The 21,156-nt window shown below is 47.7% G+C and overlaps 1 protein-coding gene across 5 annotated transcripts; it reads left to right on the top strand.

The window, feature by feature from the left end:
* Nucleotides 1-137: 137 nt before the first annotated feature.
* Nucleotides 138-20,994, top strand: CASS4 (Cas scaffold protein family member 4). Of its 5 annotated transcripts, none has more exons than XM_062505244.1 (7): nt 138-478; nt 11,060-11,482; nt 14,791-14,895; nt 15,743-15,892; nt 16,404-17,729; nt 18,480-18,539; nt 19,152-20,994. In XM_062505244.1, the coding sequence occupies exons 1-7, from the start codon at nt 344-346 to the stop codon at nt 19,563-19,565; spliced, it is 2,613 nt and encodes an 870-aa protein (XP_062361228.1). In that variant the 5' UTR covers nt 138-343; the 3' UTR covers nt 19,566-20,994. The 5 variants fall into 5 exon arrangements, with proteins under 5 accessions (XP_062361228.1, XP_062361229.1, XP_062361230.1 ...); XM_062505246.1 differs by lacking the exon at nt 138-478 and adding an exon at nt 1,065-4,226; XM_062505245.1 differs by lacking the exon at nt 18,480-18,539.
* The last annotated feature ends 162 nt before the right edge of the window (nt 20,995-21,156 follow it).

The raw sequence follows: 21,156 nt of genomic DNA, 5'->3' as shown, positions 1-21,156 counted from the left end.
CGGGCTGTGGAATCCTGCCCTGCTGGGACTGTGGCAGCCGTGTCTGTCTTATCGAGCCTGTGCAGCTCCTCCTCGTGCCCTAGCCCTGATCTCACTGCTGCAAAAGAGGAAACAGGAGCACCAGCACAGGGCTCACACTCCACTGCTTGCGACAAGTTGGTGGCAGAAAGACCAAGGCAAATCCCACTTGCACACATCGTTTTCTCACTTCGAGTCACCAAAAGGACTTTTTTTGGGGGGGGTTTTTATTCTGTCCTCCTTTTATCTTCTGTTGCCTCAGATGTTATCTTACATGAGAACCTTGTTCACAGGCTGCAAGTGCTGTTAGGGGCAGAGCTGTGAGATGGACTTTGCTGAGGGGAGTTCCCAGTGCCTGGGCACAGCTGAAGTGTCCCCACCCCGCTGTAATTCCCTGTATTGCCCCAGGTGGGGAATGACAACGATGGATACGAGCCCAAGGAGCAACACAGCTGCAAAGGTAGGTCTGAATTTTGGGGTAGGGCAGGGTTTGATGTTTGAACTCGGTGGGATTCTTGGTGATGTGAAGTAGCACTGGTGGGATCCCTCCAGTTCTGGCCCTTCATGGCAAGAGAGAAATTGGGGGGCTTGAGTGTTTCTGGAGAAGGGGCTGGAGCACCAGGAAGGGCTGAGGGAGCTGGGAAAGGGGCTGGAGAATTCGTGAGGGAGCTGGAGAATTCCTGAGGGAGCTGGAGAGGGGCTGGAGAATTCCTGAGGGAGCTGGGAAGGGGCTGAGCCTGGAGAAAAGGAGGCTCAGGGGGGACCTTGTGGCTCTGCACAACTCCCTGACAGGAGGGGACAGCCGGGGGGGATTTGGGATCTGCTCCAGGGAACAGGGACAGGAGCAGAGGGAGCGGCCTCAGGGGAGCTCAGGGTGGACAGCAGCAGGAATTTCCCCATGGAAAGGGTGCTCAGGGTTTGGAACTGCCCAGGGAGGTTTGGATCCCCATCCCTGGAGGTATCCAAGGGATTCCTGGAGGTGGCACTCAGAGCTCTGGGCTGGGGACAGGGTGGGGATCAGGAACAGCTTGGAGGTCTCAGAGCTCTTTCCCAAGCTCAGTGGTTCTGTGGTTCTGTGGTTCTGTGGTTCTGTGAAGTGTTTGAGTTCCTCACCTCGGAGGGACAGAAGGTTCTTTGTACCTGATGTCCCCCTGTGCTTTTCATGGTGACAAAACCACTGACTGGGAGGAATGTCTTCTTGCTGAGGATCCCGAATAAAGCGGATTGAAAACCAACAAATACCCAGAAATAACCACATTTGTGAAATTAGACAGACACAGTGTCAGGGTTCCACCTCACTGCTATGCTGCAGTGACATTAGAGACACAGATCCTTTGTCAGAGAATTTCAGTGACAGCCCTGGTGCCCTCTTGCGTGACATAATTTCTTTATCTTACATGCAAACCAGAAAACATTTTGAAACACTCTGTGTTCCTATTTTGAAAGACTGGACCCGGTGTATAAGGTTTGTTACGTTTATTTCTGTATCTATATTCCATCTAGATTAGTTTTATACAGATCAGAGGCACTGCTGCAGCTGCAAGGATTGGAGAATGTTGCAATCTTGATTTAAAGTCAGTGCCTTGCTGTCCTTCAGTCCAATGAGTGTAATGGAATTAAGATTTTCATTGTGGATTATGATCTCAGTGTTTACTGTAAATAAACTGCCTCCTGGAAATTTCATAGAAAATGTAGTGTGGGAAAAAGCTTAATAGAAGCTCAGCGAGTCATTTTTTTACACTCAGAATTTTCCATCAAGGCTTGCAAATATTAGGGGGCTACTTTTCCCATTGAGTCATCAGTAATTGAGGCAGGACATTTTGTATTTCTATATGGAGGAATTTTCTATTTCTAGATATATTTCCAGTTCTCTTGAGTGGATTGTCAATAAATCAATGCAATGGTAGTGAACTGATTTCCTGTTCTGCTGTGAGCATTTTAGACATAGCCAGAGCCACCCAGTGAACTTCAGCTAAGTAATAAAAAACAAACTTATTTCTGCAACATCATTTATGAGCTGTTTATAAGACCCCCACCATCCTGGCAGTACTGTTTATTATAATATTTGAATAATATAAAAACACCAAGGGTTTGTTTTTTTTTTTCTGCTCTCTGGACTCTGAAGCACCAACCCTCAGCAGCATTGCTGTGACAGGAAATGCTCCACAATTATCCCTGTGTCCCAACTATTGCACCTGCACAGGGAGAAAACCTCTGAAAATGATTTCAGTTGGAGTTCAGCCAGCAGAAGTTGTTGTTTGGTTGTTGTTGCATATCCAGGGGCAGCACAGGAAGCGTTGCAGCCCTTGCTGCAATCTCAAACCCCGTGAGCTCCCCGGGCTCCTGCAGCGGCACAGCTTTGGCTGGGCTGCTGCCAGAGGGAAAGTGGGAGAGTGTCTGGATGTGCATGAAGTGGATCTGAAGTTTCTCTCTCCCAAAATGCCCCGTTCACACCTTCCCACCTCACCCACAAACGCAGGCGTGGGGAGTGACAGAGATTCTGCCCCTGTGCCCTGCTCAGGTGAGACCTCACCTGCAGAGCTGCCCCAGCCCTGGGGTCTGGAAGGAGCTGGAGCTGCTGGAGAGGGTCCAGAGGAGGCTCCAGGATGATCCCAGGTTACTGGAGCAGCTCTGCTGGGAGAGCTGGCATCGTTCACCTGGAGAGGAGAAGCTTTGGGGTGAGCTCAGTGTGGCCTTGCAGGGCCTGAAGGAGCTGCAGGAAAGATGGAGAGAGAGTTTGGACAAGGGATGGAGGGACAGGACACAGGGAATGGCTTCAGACTGACAGAGAATGGGTTTAGATTGGATTGTAGGAAAACATCCTTCCCTGTGAGGGAGGTGAGGCCCTGGAATAGAATTCCCAGAGCAGCTGTGGCTGCCCCTGGATCCCTGGCAGTGCCCAAGGCCAGGTTGGACATTGGGGTTTGGAGCAGCCTGAGACAGTGCGAGGTGTCCCTGAACAGCAGAAATTCCCCCTCGGATTCATGAATGGGAACATTTAGTTGTGTTTGAAAGTAGTTCTGTGGCCACAGGTTGTGGGTTTATAACTGATATTTCTCCATCATTCCAAATGCTGGAGCACCTGAAAAACTCCAGGGTAGCAAATGAATGGCTCCTAATCACCTGCATGAAATGTCTGCTTCTGATATTAAAAGAAAAAAAAAAAAAAAGAGAGAGAGAAATCACAGAGGCATTGAAATGGGCTGCTTTGTGCCAGGAATTCTTTCTCCTCTGGACAGCAGCTGGTTTGCTCCCAGCCTAGGGGTGTAAATTTTGTTGATGAAGCTTTTCAATTCAGCATTTTCCATTCAAGATATTAAAGTGTTTTCTAGCTACAAGACTGTGGCTTTGAAAGCCAGTGTCTAATTTCATCTTGAAGCTGCTGTGGAAAGAGGAAGGAAAAGGCTTTTACCAGAGAAAAGCCAGAGTGTACAAAGGCAAAAGCAGAAAATTTGCAAACCCCAAGATATCCTGAGCCCAAAGTGGTAAAACCTGTGCACCAGCATGATGTGGACTCAGCTGTTGCCAAGCAAATAACAACTATTAATAATTCAAAATAACATTGTACCTTAATGATATTCAAGGAATTTTTAGAATAGTCCAAGAAACAAAATCCTTCAGCTGCAGGTCATGTTTAGCTGTCCTCCTGGGGTTTTCTGCCTCTGCAGGGGGAGGTTGTTTTGCAGGGTGTTTATAACCACAAAGGAGTTCTGTTCAGTTCTAGAGACAGGTGAAAAGTTTATCAAACCTCACACCACTCTGAGGTTAAAAAAAAAAAAAAAAAAAAAACAAACAACAACAAAAAAAAAACCTCCAAGCACAACAAACCAGGAGTAAAAACTGCTGCTGCAAAAAATGCTTCCAAATGCCATCCTCTTCCTGATCCAGCCCTGCTGCCCTGGGTTTTCTGTTCAGAGCAGGGAAGGCACTCCCTGCAGGGGAGGCTGTGTGTCCTGCACATCACCAGCTGCAGCCCAGTGGCTCCCTGGAGAGAATTCTGCTACGTAATGAGCTCCCCCCATTCCCAGAGCTGCTTTCCTGGGGCTCCCAGCGAGCAGGAGGGGGGAGAGGCTGAGCTTTCCCTCTCCAGGCTTCCAGCCAGAGCCTCCAGTGCTGCCTGACCCACTGACAGGGCTGGGGAGATCTTCCTCCTCCTCCTCCTCAGGTGATGGACTAACAGGGAAACAGGCAGCAAAATGAAGGTCAATGTAAGTACTGGGTTCTTTTCTTTCTGCTGCAGTTCATGTAATGACTTTCCTGATTTGATTTCTAGTGGATAGAGGGTGAAATCTGCATCTGGCAGGGTCTTTTTGCAATGTGTGTGTTCAGCTGATCTGCACATCACTAACAGAGCTCGTGGTCCTAATTTTCAAAATAGAATCCAAATGAACCCTTTCTCTAGAACAGCAGCGTGGCTGAGGAGGGTGAGGGCTTGTTCTGTACATTGAATAATAACAACTTTATTAAAAATGTTCGTGAGTGACCTAGACTGGTCACTTCCATGTTCTCTTGGAAAAAATGAGGTTAAGAGTTGAGCTGTATATTACCTCAAAAAAAAAAAAAAAAGGAGATATGTTTTTGCATTGATTCCTAGAAAATGGGTAATGGAAATGTCTCAAGAATTGAGGTCACTGTGTGATGAGGAAAATGCCAAGTAATTTCAGTCTTTGCACTGAGGGTAAGGACTGGCCACATCCTGCAGAGCAGTCTGCAAGGAGAACTGGAGCTCAAAAGAGGAAAGGAGTGCTCATTTTTAGGAAACACTGTTTTCTCCTGGTCTGGTGGGGATCAGTGATGGATCAAACCCATTTCGCTGCCGTTTGTCACCGGTTCTGCCCCCAGCCCCCAGGCTGGGCTTTGTGCTGAGCTCGGCTGTGCCAAGTGAGTGGCTCAGCAGTCCCAGCTGATCCCTGGCAGCTGGGCAGGGCAGGGCTGTGCTGTCACCATGTGTCCTGTGCTGTCACCATGTGTCCTGTGCTGTCACCATGTGTCCTGTGCTAATGATGGGCCAGCAGCAGGGTCCGGCTGCTGCCTGCACCAGGGGATTCACACCAGTGCTCAGGCCAGCTGGAAAACCCACTTTACCCGGGGAAATATTACAATTTCAGTGATACTCACCCAGAAACCATCCATTTCTCAGTTTATTCAATGCATTTAATTAATTTGCTCAGAAACAGGACCTTTGCAGGGCCGTGCGGAGGGCAGGGTGACAGCAAGGTTTTGGGGGCTGGGAAGTGCAGCCCCAGGATGCTGCAGCTTTGGGAGTCGTGCTGCTGCTGATTTTTGTGAATCAGAAGCCCCTACCCTGACCTCAGCCTCTGCACTGCTGCCACACCATGGGAAAAGGGCACAGCATCCAGGGACAGCACCCTGCACCTCCAGCAGCAGAAATTCCTGAAATTTCTCATTTTTCAATGAAAAACGTGCCATTTGCTTCTGCCAGGATTCCCTGGGAATGTTTTACCTGATCCATAGGCAGGGAGAGCAAGGAGGGTGAGGACCCTGCTCTGAGGAGGACCCTTGTACTCAGCAGGACTTTCTGTACCTCTAAAGCCACATTTAGAAATAAGTGCAGGTAGGTGTGATTAAGATACTAAAAGGTTTTAAAAAGTCAAAAAACCCTAAAGTGGCTGGGTGTATATGGGAGAAAAAAAAAATGGTTTGAGGACCCAAAGCCCAGGAATACTCACACAGGGAGTGTCTGGAGCAGCAGGAAGTGGAAGCTTCATTTTCCCTTGAACTTGGGCATGAGAGCACTTGTGTAAAAATAAAAATAAGTGAGTGGGGTGAAATCCTGGCTGCACTTGTCCTGTTCTGGTGATTTTAACACAGCTAGGAGTTGATTGATTTTTATCTGTGAAGAAAAGAAAGTTTGGGGGAAATTAGCAGAACTGCAGCTTGTAATTCCCACCTCTGCAACACTGCCTTGTCTGAAGCTGCAGGATTTGTAAGCTTGAATTTTTTAATTGGTGGTTCTGTATTTGATCAAAAACTGATTTGACCATTTAGAATGCAAAACCTGCTGATCAGCACCTTCTTCCACCCCCACAAAATCAATTAAAGCAATAAAAACAAGTCCTGATGTTCATTCCTCCTTGATGTTCACACAAAACTTCTGTACGAGCTTTTCCAAAATACACAAACAAAACAAAAAAAATGCAGAAGGATTTTCTGCAAGTCACAGGAAATGCTGCACATGCAGGTAGAGAACGATCTGAGCTTTCAAGGTAAATTCTGCTCTTTTCCGATGGATGTTGATGTGAACTCTCCACAATTAACTGGGCAAAATTTAAGTGGCTCCACGTGGTCTGGGGTTGAAAAGGGAATTCTCAGGGAAGCCTGTTCCCAGCTAATGGATGATGGAAATGTTTATTTCTGCAGCTTTGTGGGGAGGTGAAGGGATTAACTGGAAGCTGCTCTGTAAACATGTCAGAGGTGTCACTGATACATGAGCAGAGCTGTTTAGCAAACACAGCCACTGCTCTATCTCTTCCTCCTCAAATATTTTAAGTCCCACTTTCCTGCAGTAAAACATATATTGATGTGCAACATGAGAAATGTTTCTCCTGATCCACAAAAACTCCCAGGATTAAACTGCCTCTTTATTTACATGATGTTATTAGGGCTTGTTAAGAAGCAAATTGAAGATAATAAATGAAAAATAGCTCTTTTAAAATCTGAAACGCTGTGAAATAGTGCAGTACCCATTCACATGAAATAATACAGGGTAGCAAATTGGGATTTCCAAACAAAAACTGAGACAGGGGCATAGACAAATTATTTTGTGAGGCTTGTAGGTAAGATGCTCAAATATCACGTGCTGTACATCACTGTGTTCACCTGGATTTTTCTAGCAATGCTTGTATATTTTTTATTTATTTATTTTCTCTTTCATAGTCCTAGACACTGAGGATCAGGCTTGGGAGAGGAGAGGCATCAGGAGATTTTAGTAACAGTGGGATGTTCTTCCCTTAGCATAAATATCTATTGTGTACACAGAGCACAGATGTCAGTCTGAGGGTATAAAATTTTAAATTATAGAACTGTGCACTGATCAGCTTTACTGCTCCTAATTACAATTTCTCCATTAATAAACATGAGGTAGCAGCTTTCACTCCTATGACTCCCAAGGGCTGCCAAGGCTTTACTGAGGGACCAGTGCTGGATAAGGATCTGCAAACAACAAAGATGTGAAAAGTCCAGTTTGGGAGGGGAATGACTCTCTCCACATCTGAGCCATGCTTCACTAAAGGAGATGCACTTCCAGCTACATGAGAACTTCTGAAGTGAAGCTGTGCCAGAGACCCTGCACTGAAAATCCCTTCAGGGTGTGACCCCCTTGCTTTGCCCTGGTGTGGCTGTGGGCTCTGGGGGTCCCAGTGCCCTGGGGAGGAGCTGCAGGGGACACTTTTCCCTCTTTTCCAGGTCTGTGCTCTGTCACCAGCTTGTTTAAACCCACTCAGTGAAAGCAGAGCCCCAGCACTGCTTCTCAAGGTGCTTTTTGTGGGGCTTTTAGGATGTTCTTTGTCTTAGGAGAAGTTTTACAAGGCTGCTGATGGGGATGAAGCAGCAAGCAAAGAAGGAAAATCTCTTGGAGCTCACCTGTGTTGCTTTAGTGCTTTTACATGTTGGTTATTTAAGGGCACAACACACAAAGCACCCAAGATCTCCACAAGCCCTGGCTGGGGAGGACACGCTGGACAGCCAGAGCTCTGCTGGCTGACAGTGAAAAATGCAGCTCCCAGTGTCCCCCTTCCAGCACAGCCCCTCCTCTGAGCATCCTGGAGGGCTCTGGATCCTGGGAATGCAGTGCTTGTTTACAGTCAGGAGCAGGTCAGGGATGCCTCTGCTCACAGGAGAGGAAGGGGCTGCCACAGCGATGGCTCACACATGTCCCAGGGAGCTGGGAGAGCAGACAGGGCTGGGCTCTGTCCCACAGCCCCTCTGGGATGGTCCAGAGCCCGCACTGCAGATAACCCCATCCCATGGGGATGAGCCTGCACACAGACGTGGGAGCAAGCACTCACCTCCTGCAGCGTCTGGCTGTGGTGCTGTGCTGAGATAGTGAGATACTGACTACTGAAATACTGAGATACTGAAATACTGAGATACTGAAATACTGAGATACTGACTACTGAAATATTGAAATACTGAAATACTGAGATACTGATATACTGACTACTGAAATATTGAAATACTGAGATACTGAGGTCCTGAAATACTGAGATACTGAAATACTGAGAGTAGACAGGAAAGATGTGCTCTCGAACTCCAAAGTATCCAATGTTTGTCCTGAAACTTGGAATTTCATTAAGCCCTGCCTTAGCTGGAAAACCTTTGGGATTTGTTTTCTTGGGTGTTTTGTTTTTGTTTCTTTTTTTTTTTTATTTTTAAATTTCTTCTTTTTAAGAGCTTCACTGACCCTGCTTGTCTGAGGTCTGACAACCTCAGTTCAGTCACATCCAGTCAGGGCTTGTCTCCATTACTTCTCTTGTCAAAGTCTTTTTGCCATTCCAGTTCTCTGGATGGGATATGAGGTGATCCATGAACAGATCTATTTTCTAGCTAGGTCAGGTTCCCCAGAGTGCCCTATAATTAAATTGATTAATTAATTAATCTCCTGCCTGGCTTGATTTGGGATGATTCTAGAGGTTCCCGGGTTTGTGTTATTACAGATGTGAGCCTGCATGCCCCAGTGTGAGCTCCAGAAATGCAAAATCTGAGCCACTGTGTTCTGCCTCAGCCTGGCCTCTGGCCCTGGGATATTGGCACATTTTTATTGGCCAAACCAAAGGAATGTGTGCCTTGAGCAGGGACCCCTCTGATGGAGAGGTTTGTGTCTCTGATTATAAAATTAGGCTCAGCAGCATCTTCAGTGCGGTGTTTCCACAGGAAAGGGGAAATGTCAATATTTAGATGCTTTTTAAAACCACAGTGTGAGCCAGATGTTCCTCTGAGCTGTGTGGGTGAAATAGGAAGGGCAGCCTTGCTGTGTGTGCCCCTGCCAGGCTCAGATCCTCATCCCAGCCTTCCTGCCCCTTCACCCATTTCCTGCCTGCGCCTGGATAAGACTCTTCATGTTGGAAAAGGGGGAGAGCTTTCCTCTGCCCGCCCTCCTCGGGGCTGAAGAAGAGGGTCTGTCCTTCAGAAGTGTGTCTGTGCAGCATCCAAACCCCAGGATGGAGCAGTGTTGATGAATAGCAGGAAGAGTTGGCTGTTCTCCCTCTGCTTTAAGCGTAGAGCCCTGGCACGCCCCAGGAGGGCATTCCTGGGGGTCTGACTCCAACATTTGGCATTGTCCCAGTCCAAAGCGGACTCCCATGTTCAAAGCAAAAGCCAGGCTGGGCCATGAGGCCACGGGGGCTGCTGTCCAGCCCTGGCAGCTGTCCTTGTCCCACAAAAGAGCCATTGTCCATGGGCACCCCGAGCACCAAACGCCTGCAGCCCACAGCAGCTCCTGTCGCCAGCTGCGCTGACAAATTGGAGTTCTGCTGCTGCAGCTTCAAGCCAGCTGCTCCTTCACAGCAAATGCTCTGGACAAAAATACAAGGCATCACGTTTCCTATTTGGGTGCTATCTCTCTGGACATTACTTGCACTTTCTGATAAGAAATTCATGCTGACACATGACTGGGAAGCAGACAGTCCCGTTTTAAAGCTGAAAGCAAAATCTATTTTGTACTGAAAAAAAAAAACAAACCCTAAAAATAACATCCACAGCTTTCTCTACCCTTTGCACAAATGCTTGCGGTGACTAAAGCTACCTGCTGGCTCTGGCTGCCCCTGGATCCCTGGAAGTGTCCAAGGCCAGGCTGGGCAGGGCTTGGAGCAACCTGGGACAGTGGAAGGTGTCCCTGCCATGGCAGGGGTGGGATGAGATGAGCTTTAACATCCCTTCCCACCCAAGCCATTCCATGATTCTGTGGTCTCGTAATGAGTCAGTATGAGATGAAGAATTCACAGAATGACAATGGAGAAAACACCTGTTTTTCACATAAGGATCACAGAATCATCAGGGTTGAAAAGGACCTCTGGAAATCAACCCTGCTGCCAAGGCAGGGTCACCTGGAGCAGGTGACACAGGAATGCATCCAGGTGGGTTTGGGGTGTCTCCACACCCTCCCTGGGCAGCCATTCCAGGGCTCTGCCACCCTCCTGGAAAGAGGCTCTTCCTCATTTTTAGGTGGACATTCTTGTGTTTTACAAGTCCAACGTGTGTAAGTCTAATATAATAAATCTAAATAATGAAGATTAGCAGTGCTCTTCAAGAGCCTCAAGAGGGAAAAGGCGATGAAGAAATATATCACAGTAACCTTATTATTATCTATTTCTTTATTGAACGTAGCAGACACAAAGTGCCACAGCTTAACTCTGAAACCAGCACTCGAGAGAGGTTGTTCAATGTGAAAAGGGGTGGGTGAATTAAACTGAGATTGAGGTGGAAACACCAAGCTGGGGTGCAAGGAGCCATAGTGTGGTGTTGGGCTGGGGGTCAGTCAGACCCTGGCTTCCTCCCAAATACCCAGAGAGTGAAGTCCCACCAGGAGCAGCCTGTCCTGGAGTCTAGGCAGTCTCAGCCACAAGGTACCAATACACAAGCAAGGCCTGAGTTTCGGGTGATCAGCTCTTGTAGTGATTTCAGCTCTCAGTGATTTCAGCTCAGCTTGCAAGGTACCTCAGCCAACGCTGGGATGAGAGACCGGGAGCGCTGTGTAGAGATTCCAGAGTTCTTTGTTGTCTTCTGCTGTGAAGGGTGTCCAGTGACAGCAGCATTCTGCTGAACCAGGTAAAAGCAGGGGTTTTATAGGGAAAGCATGGCTTGGCAAAAGGACCAACGGTTTGGGGCTGAGGAAATACGACCAATAGTTTTACAAGGAGATAAAGCGGGGTCCTAAGCAAAGAGAAGGGTCTCTTAGCCAGTCACCGTGACTAAGCAATGCTTATCTGGGGGACAGCTCTCCAGGGAGGCCTCGTGAGGGACCCTGCTCCCTCCACAGCGCGGGTGTGAGGTTGGTGTGACAATGTGCGCTCCGTGTCCCCAGCACAGCCTGGCCAAGGCGCTGTACGACAACCAGGCCGAGTGTTCGGACGAGCTGGCGTTCCGCAGGGGGGACATCCTGACGGTGCTGGAGCAGCACGTGCCGGGCAGCGAGGGCTGGTGGCGATGCTCCCTGCACGGCCGCCACGGCCTGGCCCCCGCCAACCGCCTGCAGCTCCTGCCGGCCCACGGCCGCCAGCCCACGGAGCCACCAGAGCCACACGGCATCTACCAGGTGCCCTCCGCGCCCAAGGCCGCGGCGCTGTCGGCCGCCTACGAGAAGATGGAGGGCTGGGTCCAGCAGCCGGCCGTCCCTGTCCCTGTCCCTGTCCCTGTCCCTGTCCCTGTCCCTGTCCAGGCCGTGTACCAGGTGCCGGCCCTGGCGGCGCAGCTGCTCAGCGAGAGGACCGAGCGCTCCACGCACCAGGTGAGGATAAAGGCAGCTCTAAAAACAACCGATGCGAACGACCTGTGTGAGGTCGCATTCGGATTAATGTTGTGATTTTTGTACCGTTTTGGTGCCCCTGCGTGGAACACAATTCGGTTCCGCGATTCAAATCTTTATACGGAGAGGTTTTTGGGAAATCTCCACTTGGTTGTGGATGCTCTTGCTGGTGCTGCGCAAAGCCCAGAAGGTTTAATGGGAACAGCAGTTGGTATGTAAAATAAGAATTTGGTATGTTTAAACAACTGCTGGGAGTGAGAAAATAAGAAAGCCTGAGATTTTCAGTGGAGTTTGTAGCAGAACAATGATGGTGTTTAGGAAACTCCCATCAATTTATAGCATTGTGTAAGAAATGCTGCTCTGGGCAACAGATGAGAATCTCTATATTCTGTACTCCCTCACCTTTCTGACAGTTTAAACCAGCTGTAAAATAGGGCAGGAAGTAAAGAATACACCATTTGTTTGGGACAATCTAGAAATTATTTACAGAGTTAAAATAACAAGACACAGAACTTTCTCCTTGGATGGGCCACAGCATGCAGCTATCCAAAGTCCTCTGGGCACACGTGGGGTCTTTGCATCCATCTGCACAGGGACATGATTCATAATTTTTTTAAAATAACCTTTTGGTGTGTGATTGCTGGGTTTGGTCTGGCTTTTTTTTTGGTCTGTCTCCAGCAGCTCAGCAAGCTCAGAATCTGCTGCCCCTCTCTTGTGTGTCACTAGGCTTGCACAAAGCAGCAGCCCCTGCCAGACACTCAGAAGGACACAAAGTTTTGTTGTGTACCCTCAACCAGTTTCTCTCCCAGCCTGTTTTTGCTGCTGCTGAGACATTGACCAAGGTGTACAGGAGGAGAGATGTCACCAGTTCCCCCAGTTAGGGAGGAGAACAAACTGGTTTTCCAGTGTTTCATACTGGCTCTTCTTTCTCCCAGCTCCTCGTGTCTGACATTCAAACAAAACACATACATGGAACATGCAATTTGATTGCATATCACTAGTTTTCAAGATCAAAACCTTGTGCTTTCTTCAGGAAAAAAATGAGTGTGGAATGTTTCATAATGAAAGGGAAATAGAGCAGGTGGGGACAGAGTTCAAGCAAAAGGTTTTGTTCAGTTCCGTGAGCTCTCCAGCCCTGGGTGGCTCTTTATTCTGTGTAAGGAAATCACATTAGAAATTCTAATTGGAAAAGGAAGAAAATTCAGCTATATAGAATTTTAGGCTGATTTAATGATCGTTTGATTTATGGGGCTCATTCAGCCACCTTTCCTCCTGCTGTGTGGAAGGTCAGTCATGGAAACCTCGTTGCTGCTTCCTGCTGGGTGCCAGGTGTGTGCTGGAAAACAACAAACTCAGGACATCCACACCAAAACCTCATTTTCAGCTCTGCAGCTGCAGTGCACAGCCATAACTCAAACTCAAACTCAAACTCAAACTGAGTACAGCTACAAGAGACTCTTGCGCTTGCTGTGATCTGATTTCTCCACATTCCTGGTCCTAAAGCAGCCATTTGCAAACTGAATCAGAGATTGGCATCAATTTTCCATGTTGTGCCAGCAAATCAGGTGGAAAATGTCATCTATTCATTATGTGGATGAGTGGTCTGACAGAAGAGCCCCTTGGCTTTCCCTGTCTCATTTCATGAATTTATCCACCTAAGCCGTTCTAGTCTAAGAATGAGAAAGAATGAAGGATGAAAAAGAAATGTCCCAGCCTCTGATGAGAGAGGGGTTGCTTGTGGCAGTGCCCCAGCTGTCCCCACACCAGCTGCACCCTGGTGGTCACAAACTGTCCCCAAGGCAGGGGAGCTCAGGGAGCACAGAACGACCCAGACCATCCCCAGAGATCCTGTGGCACAGCTGGCAAAGCTCCTGGCATACTCAGCTGTCTTCTGAGCAGCTGGGAAAAGCCCCTGTGAGTCTTTGAGGGAGCTGATTAAAGCAATGAAACAAAAAGAAATCCCTCTGAGCCTGGGTGTTTTCACCCCACAGAGAAACCTCGTTGCTCCTGCCTCACACACAGGGCACATTCTGGTTCTACTGCCACTGACAGGACTTCAAAAAGAACCCACATGTGACATCCAGGGAGTTTCCTATTTGTTGGATTCTCAGATTTGTCCATCTGGAAGCAGACCTGGGCTAAGGATGGCTTTCCTGACACCTCTTGCATTTTACCCTTTCACTCAGGGAAGCTGTGCCTCTGTTTGCAAGGAAGATGCTCCCATTCAGGCACAGGTTGCCCAGGATTCTTCATCCCTGGAAGAATTCCAGAACAGAATGGAGGGAGTTTGGAGCAACCTGGGATAGCGGAAGGTGTCCCTGCCCTTTGCAGGGGGTGCTCTTTAAAGACAGATGGTCTTTAAGACCCCTCCCAAACCAAATCATTTTGTGATTCTGTGATTCTCTATCGCAGAGCACTAAGGGGTTTTGTCTTCACTCCTCATTCCCCCTTTTCAGATGAGCTGAACCAGGCAGAGTGGAGCTGCACTCTTCTTCCTCTACCATATTTCCCCTCTGTTTACTTGCTGCAAGACTTGCACAATGGAAATCATTCCCTCCAGTTTAAAACCACTGACTGTAACACCTCACCCCAGCAGTGTTTCTGGAGATCAGTGGTTTGCAATGGCTCATTTATAAATTAGCTGAGGGCAGCCAGGCTAAAGACAGGCTGGATGAATAAAATCCCATGTTTTGGTGGTTGATTCTAAAAAAGAAAAGTTCTAACCCAGCAATCATATTTTGTGACATTAATTTTCCCACAGATCTGGTCATGCCTGACTGCAAAGATAAAATTCCCATACTGGACTTCCCTGTTTATGGAGCTGGACAGGACATCAAGGTTTACTCCTTCCAGATGAGTCAGTCTTTCATAACTACAGATTAATTCTCAGCCTACACTTTTTTTGTTGCTCTTACATTAAATTGGCTTGACCCAATGGCTGTGGGCTTGGAGAAGTCGAAATTTCCACACTTCCTTTTTCAAGAGGTTCTGCTTTTGGGCAGATAAAAGGTTTAAGTGATAACTGCAGCTGGATTTTCTCCAAATTTTTTTGGTTATTAAGGCAGATTGTTTTTGATACGTAAGTGCCAGTTCAGATCTTATCCAAACTGTACCACAAATGCTGGCAAAGGAGAATTATTTGGGAATAAACATCCTATTGCTTGGAAGGTCAGTTCCTGTGTCTCCCCTCTAGTGAAGAGCTGAAGGTTTTTATCACTTAGGAGTGGTTACTCCAGCAGTGTCCTGCTAATGCAGTTTTATCTTTATTTTTATTTTTTCTCCTCTCCAAGCACCTGTTTACCCTCCCGAGAGCCTGCCGGGCTTCAGCCCCAAACATCAGGGGGGAAGTGTATGATGTCCCCTCCAGGCAGCACCGTGGGTCCCTGCTCCCACAGGTGAGTCCTGTCCCTGCTCCCTCCCTGCAGCTGGCACCCTGAAGCACCTCAGAGTAGATCTGCAGGTCAAGTCTACTGTCAGCCTCTTTGCTTTTTGTAAAATTGGGAAGAAAATAGCCTAATTTTAGCTCAAAATCTCAGTCCTCCTGAGTTTCTTAAAAATTTAGAAAAATATGACTTAAATCTGGTGTGTTTCTAATAAACACTTCCATTTTTTTCCATCAGTAAGGGACTTCCCCGTGGATTCCGAGGCACAGAAGTTGACACTACTGTCTCACTGAATTCTCTGTACCAGTGTCAACCCCTCTGCCTCAGTCCATGAAGAAATGAATCCACGGTGTCATTTGGTCAGGGTCATTTGGGGATGTTTAGAGAATAGTCACATGTTTAGCAAGAAATTGTCACCCCGAACAACCTCCTCCTGGGAAAAACACACCCTGGGTTTGGTCACATCACCCTGACGTGTCCTGTTACACAATCCTGTCCTTGGTGCTGTCCCACTCCCCTGGGGTCAGTGAATGTCACATTTCCTCCACCTCTGAGCCTGTGCAGGTCACCAGGATGGGACAGCCACCAGCCCCCAGTCCTGTCCTGTCACCTCCCACACAAAGGTGTGAGTGGCACTGGAGCAGTCCAGAGCCTCCCCACACCCTGCTGCTCCCTGGCACTGCCCAGTCCTTTGTTATCCACAGATTTCCTGCAGTCACCCCCTTTGTGTCAGGGGGTGATCCTTGCTCTGACCCAAACCTACTCATGTATCAAAGCCTTTGGGGCAACCCAAGACCCCAGTGGGTTCTAAAAAGGATAAAAATAAACTTTTTTTTTTTTTTTAATTCCCTTTGAGCAGAGTGGTGCCACTCCCCCCAGCACACGGAAGGGTTCTCTGCTGGGCAGATCCACTGAGAGCTTCCAGGCAGAGCACAAGCAGCTTTACAACATCCCATCCAAGCCAGAAAAGGCAGGAGCTGGCAGCCAGAAGGACTCACCAGCAGGCAATGTAAGTAAGGCTTGGTGGGCACAGAATAATCTGTCATTCCTGGGATGCCTGGCTTGGAGCAGGGATCGGTTTCCCATCTCTTCCCCACTGTTTCTTATTCACCAAATGGTCCTGAATTTCCCTTTTCCAGCTTAGAGTCCAGCTGTACACACATTTGTCTGTATCAAGCAAAATTTACATTCACTGAAGATGTTGGAGCAGAGTCAGTGGTGTCTGTTGGTGATTTATTGCTTGTCAGGGTGTGCATGTGAGTGGGAAGAAATCAAGTGTCTACAAAATTTCACTGGCTGGGGACTCTGCTGTAGGATCTTATCACCCGTGCTTCAGATATTTTACCTTTTATAAATGCAGCTTGTGCAAGTTAGAAAATAAAAAACACAGTCAGCCTTTCTGTGGTGCCATTCCATCGACATCAATGGACTTGCACACATTTATGTGCTCTGAGAATTCAGTTCTGTTTCTCATTCTTGTTTAAAAAGATGGTTTATGAACCCTCTGTGCTCTGTTGCAGTTATATGATGTCCCTCCCAAAAGAGAACTCGATGACTCAGAAAATAAATCTCAGAAGAAGTGCTGGGGCCATTACAACACTTTGCCAAACCCTCGGAAATCCGAATGGATTTACGATATTCCAGTATCCCCTGAAAATGCCAGATTCAAACCAAACCCTGCTGGCCAGTCTGTGGAGAAGCAGGTGCTGTATGATATTCCCCCAGCCAGGTACAAGGCTCCAGGCACAAGCACCGAAGCCAAGGTTGGAAATGCACAGTTGTACGACATCCCACCGACGCAGCGAAAATTAACGCTCCCAGAAACGCCCCTTTACGACGTTCCATCCTCACGGGACGTGCTCCTCCTGCCACACAATGGCAGCTCTGAGGTGCCACCCAGTCTCCTGCCTGCCCAGGCTGGGAATCAGATCTCTGAGGAGAATGTTTATGATATTCCTAAAGGTTTGCCCAGTGCTGGACACTCCAAGAAAGGGATGGAAAACAACAGTGACCAAGCACATGATGCTTCTCCACAGCTCTTGATGGATGCCAGGTCAGAAAATGACAGTTTGTGTGTCTCTAGTGTGGACAGCAGAAGCAGCACTCTCTACTCATCCTGCAGCTCTTCTGCTGAGTTGTTTCCTCCGCTGTCACCATCACCAGAGCCCGTCCAAGAAATCAAACTGGAGCTGGAAGCAGCCATCGGGACCCTGACTCAGCTGCAGCACGGCGTGTCCAGCTCCATAGCCAGCTTAATGATCTTTGTGAGCAGCAAGTGGAGATTGCAGGAGCACCTGGAGAAAAGCCTGGAGGAGATCCACAGAGCAGTGGACCACATAAAGGTGTCACTGGGAGAGTTCCTGGCCTTTGCTCAAGCTCTGAAGGGAAACGCCTCCAACCTCACGGATAACAACCTGCAGACCAGAATTAAAAAACAGCTGGAAATCCTCATGAACTCCTACAAAATATTGACAGAAACGAGGGAAGCTCTCAACAGCTGCAGCTGGTCCCTGGAGGCTTTGGTGCTCAGGAAGCCCCAGAACAACCCTGACGACCTGGATCGCTTCGTTATGGTGGCCAGGACAATTCCAGACGATATCAAGAGGTTTGTGTCCATCATCATTGCCAACGGGAAGCTGCTCTTCAGGAAGAACGAGAAAGAACAAGAAAAGAAGCAACCAAAAGTGAACCTGGAATGCAAAATGGCAAAACAAATCCCAGTACCAAGAAGAGTAGAAATTGAGTCACTCCAGAGAAATGCTCCTGAGAAATCCAGCCAAAGCCGGGTCCCTGTGGAGAAACCAGAAGAAAATTCCCCTGAGGACTGCGACTATGTCCAGTTACAGGTCAGTGACACGGGGATTCACTCTCCGTATTCTGCACCCTTTGCAGATATTATTGTTAATTATCAGCACTATTTTACCTTTGCACCAGTGCCACATTCAGTTTGCACTACATCCCATTTTCCAGACTTTATGCAGATCCAGGATTTTGTGACAGTGATGGATGGCACATGCACAATGAGCAGTAATTTTAATCAATAGAGACAATGAAACATTTTTATCACTCCTGTCTGTTTAAATTCATTTGGAAAGCAGGATTTCTTTGGGAGGCAGCAATTCCTTACTTCCCTTTTCCCTCAGTTCTTTTCCTGCCACACATTGTGTTTGGCATGACAAGAGATGTTCCTTCCTAACTTGAGGTGTTGTGGAAATCCTGTTTTCATAGAAATTAAACTCTCTTATTATCCCATTTAGTTGTTAGAATAATTCTGGATGATTGCTAGAATCTCCTTAGAATTACTGAAATATCTACTATTAATATCTCCCTTAGTTTCCCAAAGAAATGGTGATTGTCCTTAAAATTTCTTTTGTTGAAATGTTTTGTTGGTTTCAGTCTCAGATCTTGCAGGATCAAGTACTACATTTTAGGAGGAAAAAACCTACAGCTCCTTCTAATAAATCCCCCATTCCTATTTGTAACATGAAGGCTACAGAGCAAGTAGTTGTTTCCCCATGAAATAAGAGAAAACCACATTTATATTTAAATACTTTATGTAGTTGTTTCAACTTTGCTTTCATTTTAATTTGTAACAGGCACAGAAAGTCATTTCAGGTAAAGAAGTAGCACAGAAGAGTACAGAGTCAAACCCAAAGGTATTTCCTACTTTGAAAATGTTATTTATGAGGGCTTTCAGTCCCTGATTTCTGTGCTTGCTAAAACTCAGAGTAATTTACATTCAGACACACATCTCTGTATACAGAGACCTATTGCTCAGAGATCATTTTCCCAGAATTACTGCTGAAAACATGTGAAGAACACTTACTTTCCTCAACTCCAGTTTAAAGTCATACAGTTTATTTTATTGCCTTTCAGCATCATTTGGGATAAGGTTGTGAGAATCAGTATTTCAAAATATTTTGTTGTACACTGGCACAAAATTGACTCTTGCGCATTTTAATCATTCATAATCCTGATTAAGTCCATTAAAGACCAATGTTTTGTATTTTTTGGAAGCTTCAAGGCCAGACTGTGTAAAGGATTGGTGTTTGGCTGCAGCACTTTGTGTGCTCTCCATTATTAAAACTGTATTTAGGGGGAAAAAGGCAATCAGGAGAATTTCCAATACTTTATGGAAAAAGAAATTACTGTAAAGGCTCCAGGGTGGGGCGATTTGAAGACCACAAGAATTTAGGGCAAAGCAACCAAAGAAACAACCAGCGTGTGGCACCAGGCTGAATCTCTTTTTATTTTAACCCTTTCTCCAGGTTTTGCCATGTGCAAAAAAGACTGAAAATCCCAACAGGCAGGAGCCAGCCAGGAAAATCCCCCTCCCAGAGCACTGCAGGCTGTGCTTCGCTGCCCTGCACAAGGCCATCGGCGTGTTCACCACCAGCCTCAGCAACCAGCAGCCCCCCGAAATCTTCATCTCCCACAGCAAACTCATCATCATGGTGGGACAGAAGCTGGTGGATTCTCTGTGCCAGGAAACCCAGGACAGGGAGGCCAGGAGCGACATCTTGCACAGCAGCAGCCGCTTCTGCAGCCTGCTCAAGAACCTGGCCCTGGCCACCAAAACTGCAGCCCTCAAATATCCCAACGCAGAGGCCACCAGGGAGCTGCGGGAGCAGATGGAGGAGCTGGCCAAGTACACCCAGCAGTTCAGAGCCATGATGGACTGAGGCACCTGCCGCTGGCCTCGCTCCTTTGGGCACCAATTCGCACTCAGAATTCCCACCAGGAATTCCCGGGGTGCACTGCTAGCAGGTGAACATTCCCCCTCTCAGAATTCCCACCAGGAATTCCTTGGGTGTACTGGTAGCAGGTGAAGATTCTCCCTCTCATAATTCCTGTCATGAATTCCCTGGGCACACTGAAGATTCCCCCTCTCAGAATTCCCAGCAGGAATTCCCTGGGTGCTGGTGCAGGTGAACATCCCCACACTCAGAATTCCCAGCAGGAATTCCCTGGGTGCTGGTGCAGGTGAACATCCCCACACTCAGAATTTCCAGCAGGAATTCCCTGGGTGCTGGCGCACTGGTAGCAGGTGAAGATCCCCACAGCAGCTGATGCAGAAGAATTAAATCTGCACTTTCTTCTCCACAGTTCGCATCCTGCCTGGAAATGTCATTATCACAGAGGCTGGGTGGGAATGTTTGCTGTGTACTGGAGCAAAAGTTGTTGATTATCGGACTGATTTCTTATTTTTTGTTCTCTTTGTATGTCTGATAAATGTATGTTCCTTTTTAATTGTGTTTTCTATTTGTGTCAAGTCTCTCTTTAAATGTAGCTGCACAATGTTCTGTGACTTATGATATCCCAATATTGATTGCTTCCTGAGGACTTTACACAAAATTTGTAATTACAGGGTTGTTTTGTTGTTTGTTTGTTTTTTTAAACAGCTGCAAAGCTAATTTTTGGCTTTAACAACTGCAACACGGTACAAAATCTGGTCAATAGGAAATGCATCAGGCTGGTACCTGAGCACAAAGGAATAGTTTGGGAGAAGTCCAGTGATAAATCTACAGGGAGCGTATCATTCATTGGAGCTCTCTGAACATTTCTCTAGCGGGGGGAAAAGAAAAGAAAAAAAAATCCGGTCACGAAACGTGCAGTCTTTGGAGAAGCTCTCCCCACAGCTGGAAATGTTGTTATTCCCTGCTGGAAACCCAGCGAGCTCCACCCAGCGCTGGGGAAGCTCCCAGGGCTCCATCGCAGCCCTCAGAGCCTCGGGCTGTGGAGCTTTTTAAACTTTATCCCCTAATTTCCTGGACGTGAACATTTCTGGATGCGACAAAGCCACCGCAGCCTCGCGCGGCTGCACCCACGCTAATTGTAGCTCTCGTAATTAATTTATTTTCCGGCTTGCACCCGCAATGCCAAGGCCTGGCGATGTTCGCCCTCAGAAGGAACAAGAACAGCGTGGGCAGCCATGGGGACCCGCTCCCCTCTCGGCATCCTCTCGCCGGAGTTCTCCGTGTCACCGCCGTATTTCCGGCGTGATTTATCGCCGACATGCGTCACTATCATCGCGACATCGCTGTTTGTACCCTCAGGGCAGCGCTAGCTTCCCACCGGGAATTCGTGTGGATTAAACTCGCTCCTGCACCACCCGTGCCCGTGACATTACTGAAGGCGGGACGCGCCTCCTCAGAGCCCCCGCCAGCCCGAACCGCCTCGGGAGTGCCTCGTTGGGCCGTAAATCCATCCAAAGTGGCTGTCCCGGGGCATTTCCTCATAAAAATAAGGGATAATCCTGAGGGGAAGGGAGGG

The sequence above is a fragment of the Cinclus cinclus genome, chromosome 18 (genome assembly GCF_963662255.1).
Source record: "Cinclus cinclus chromosome 18, bCinCin1.1, whole genome shotgun sequence".
Lineage (NCBI taxonomy): Eukaryota > Metazoa > Chordata > Aves > Passeriformes > Cinclidae > Cinclus > Cinclus cinclus.
This window is presented reverse-complemented; position numbering and strand designations above follow the sequence as displayed.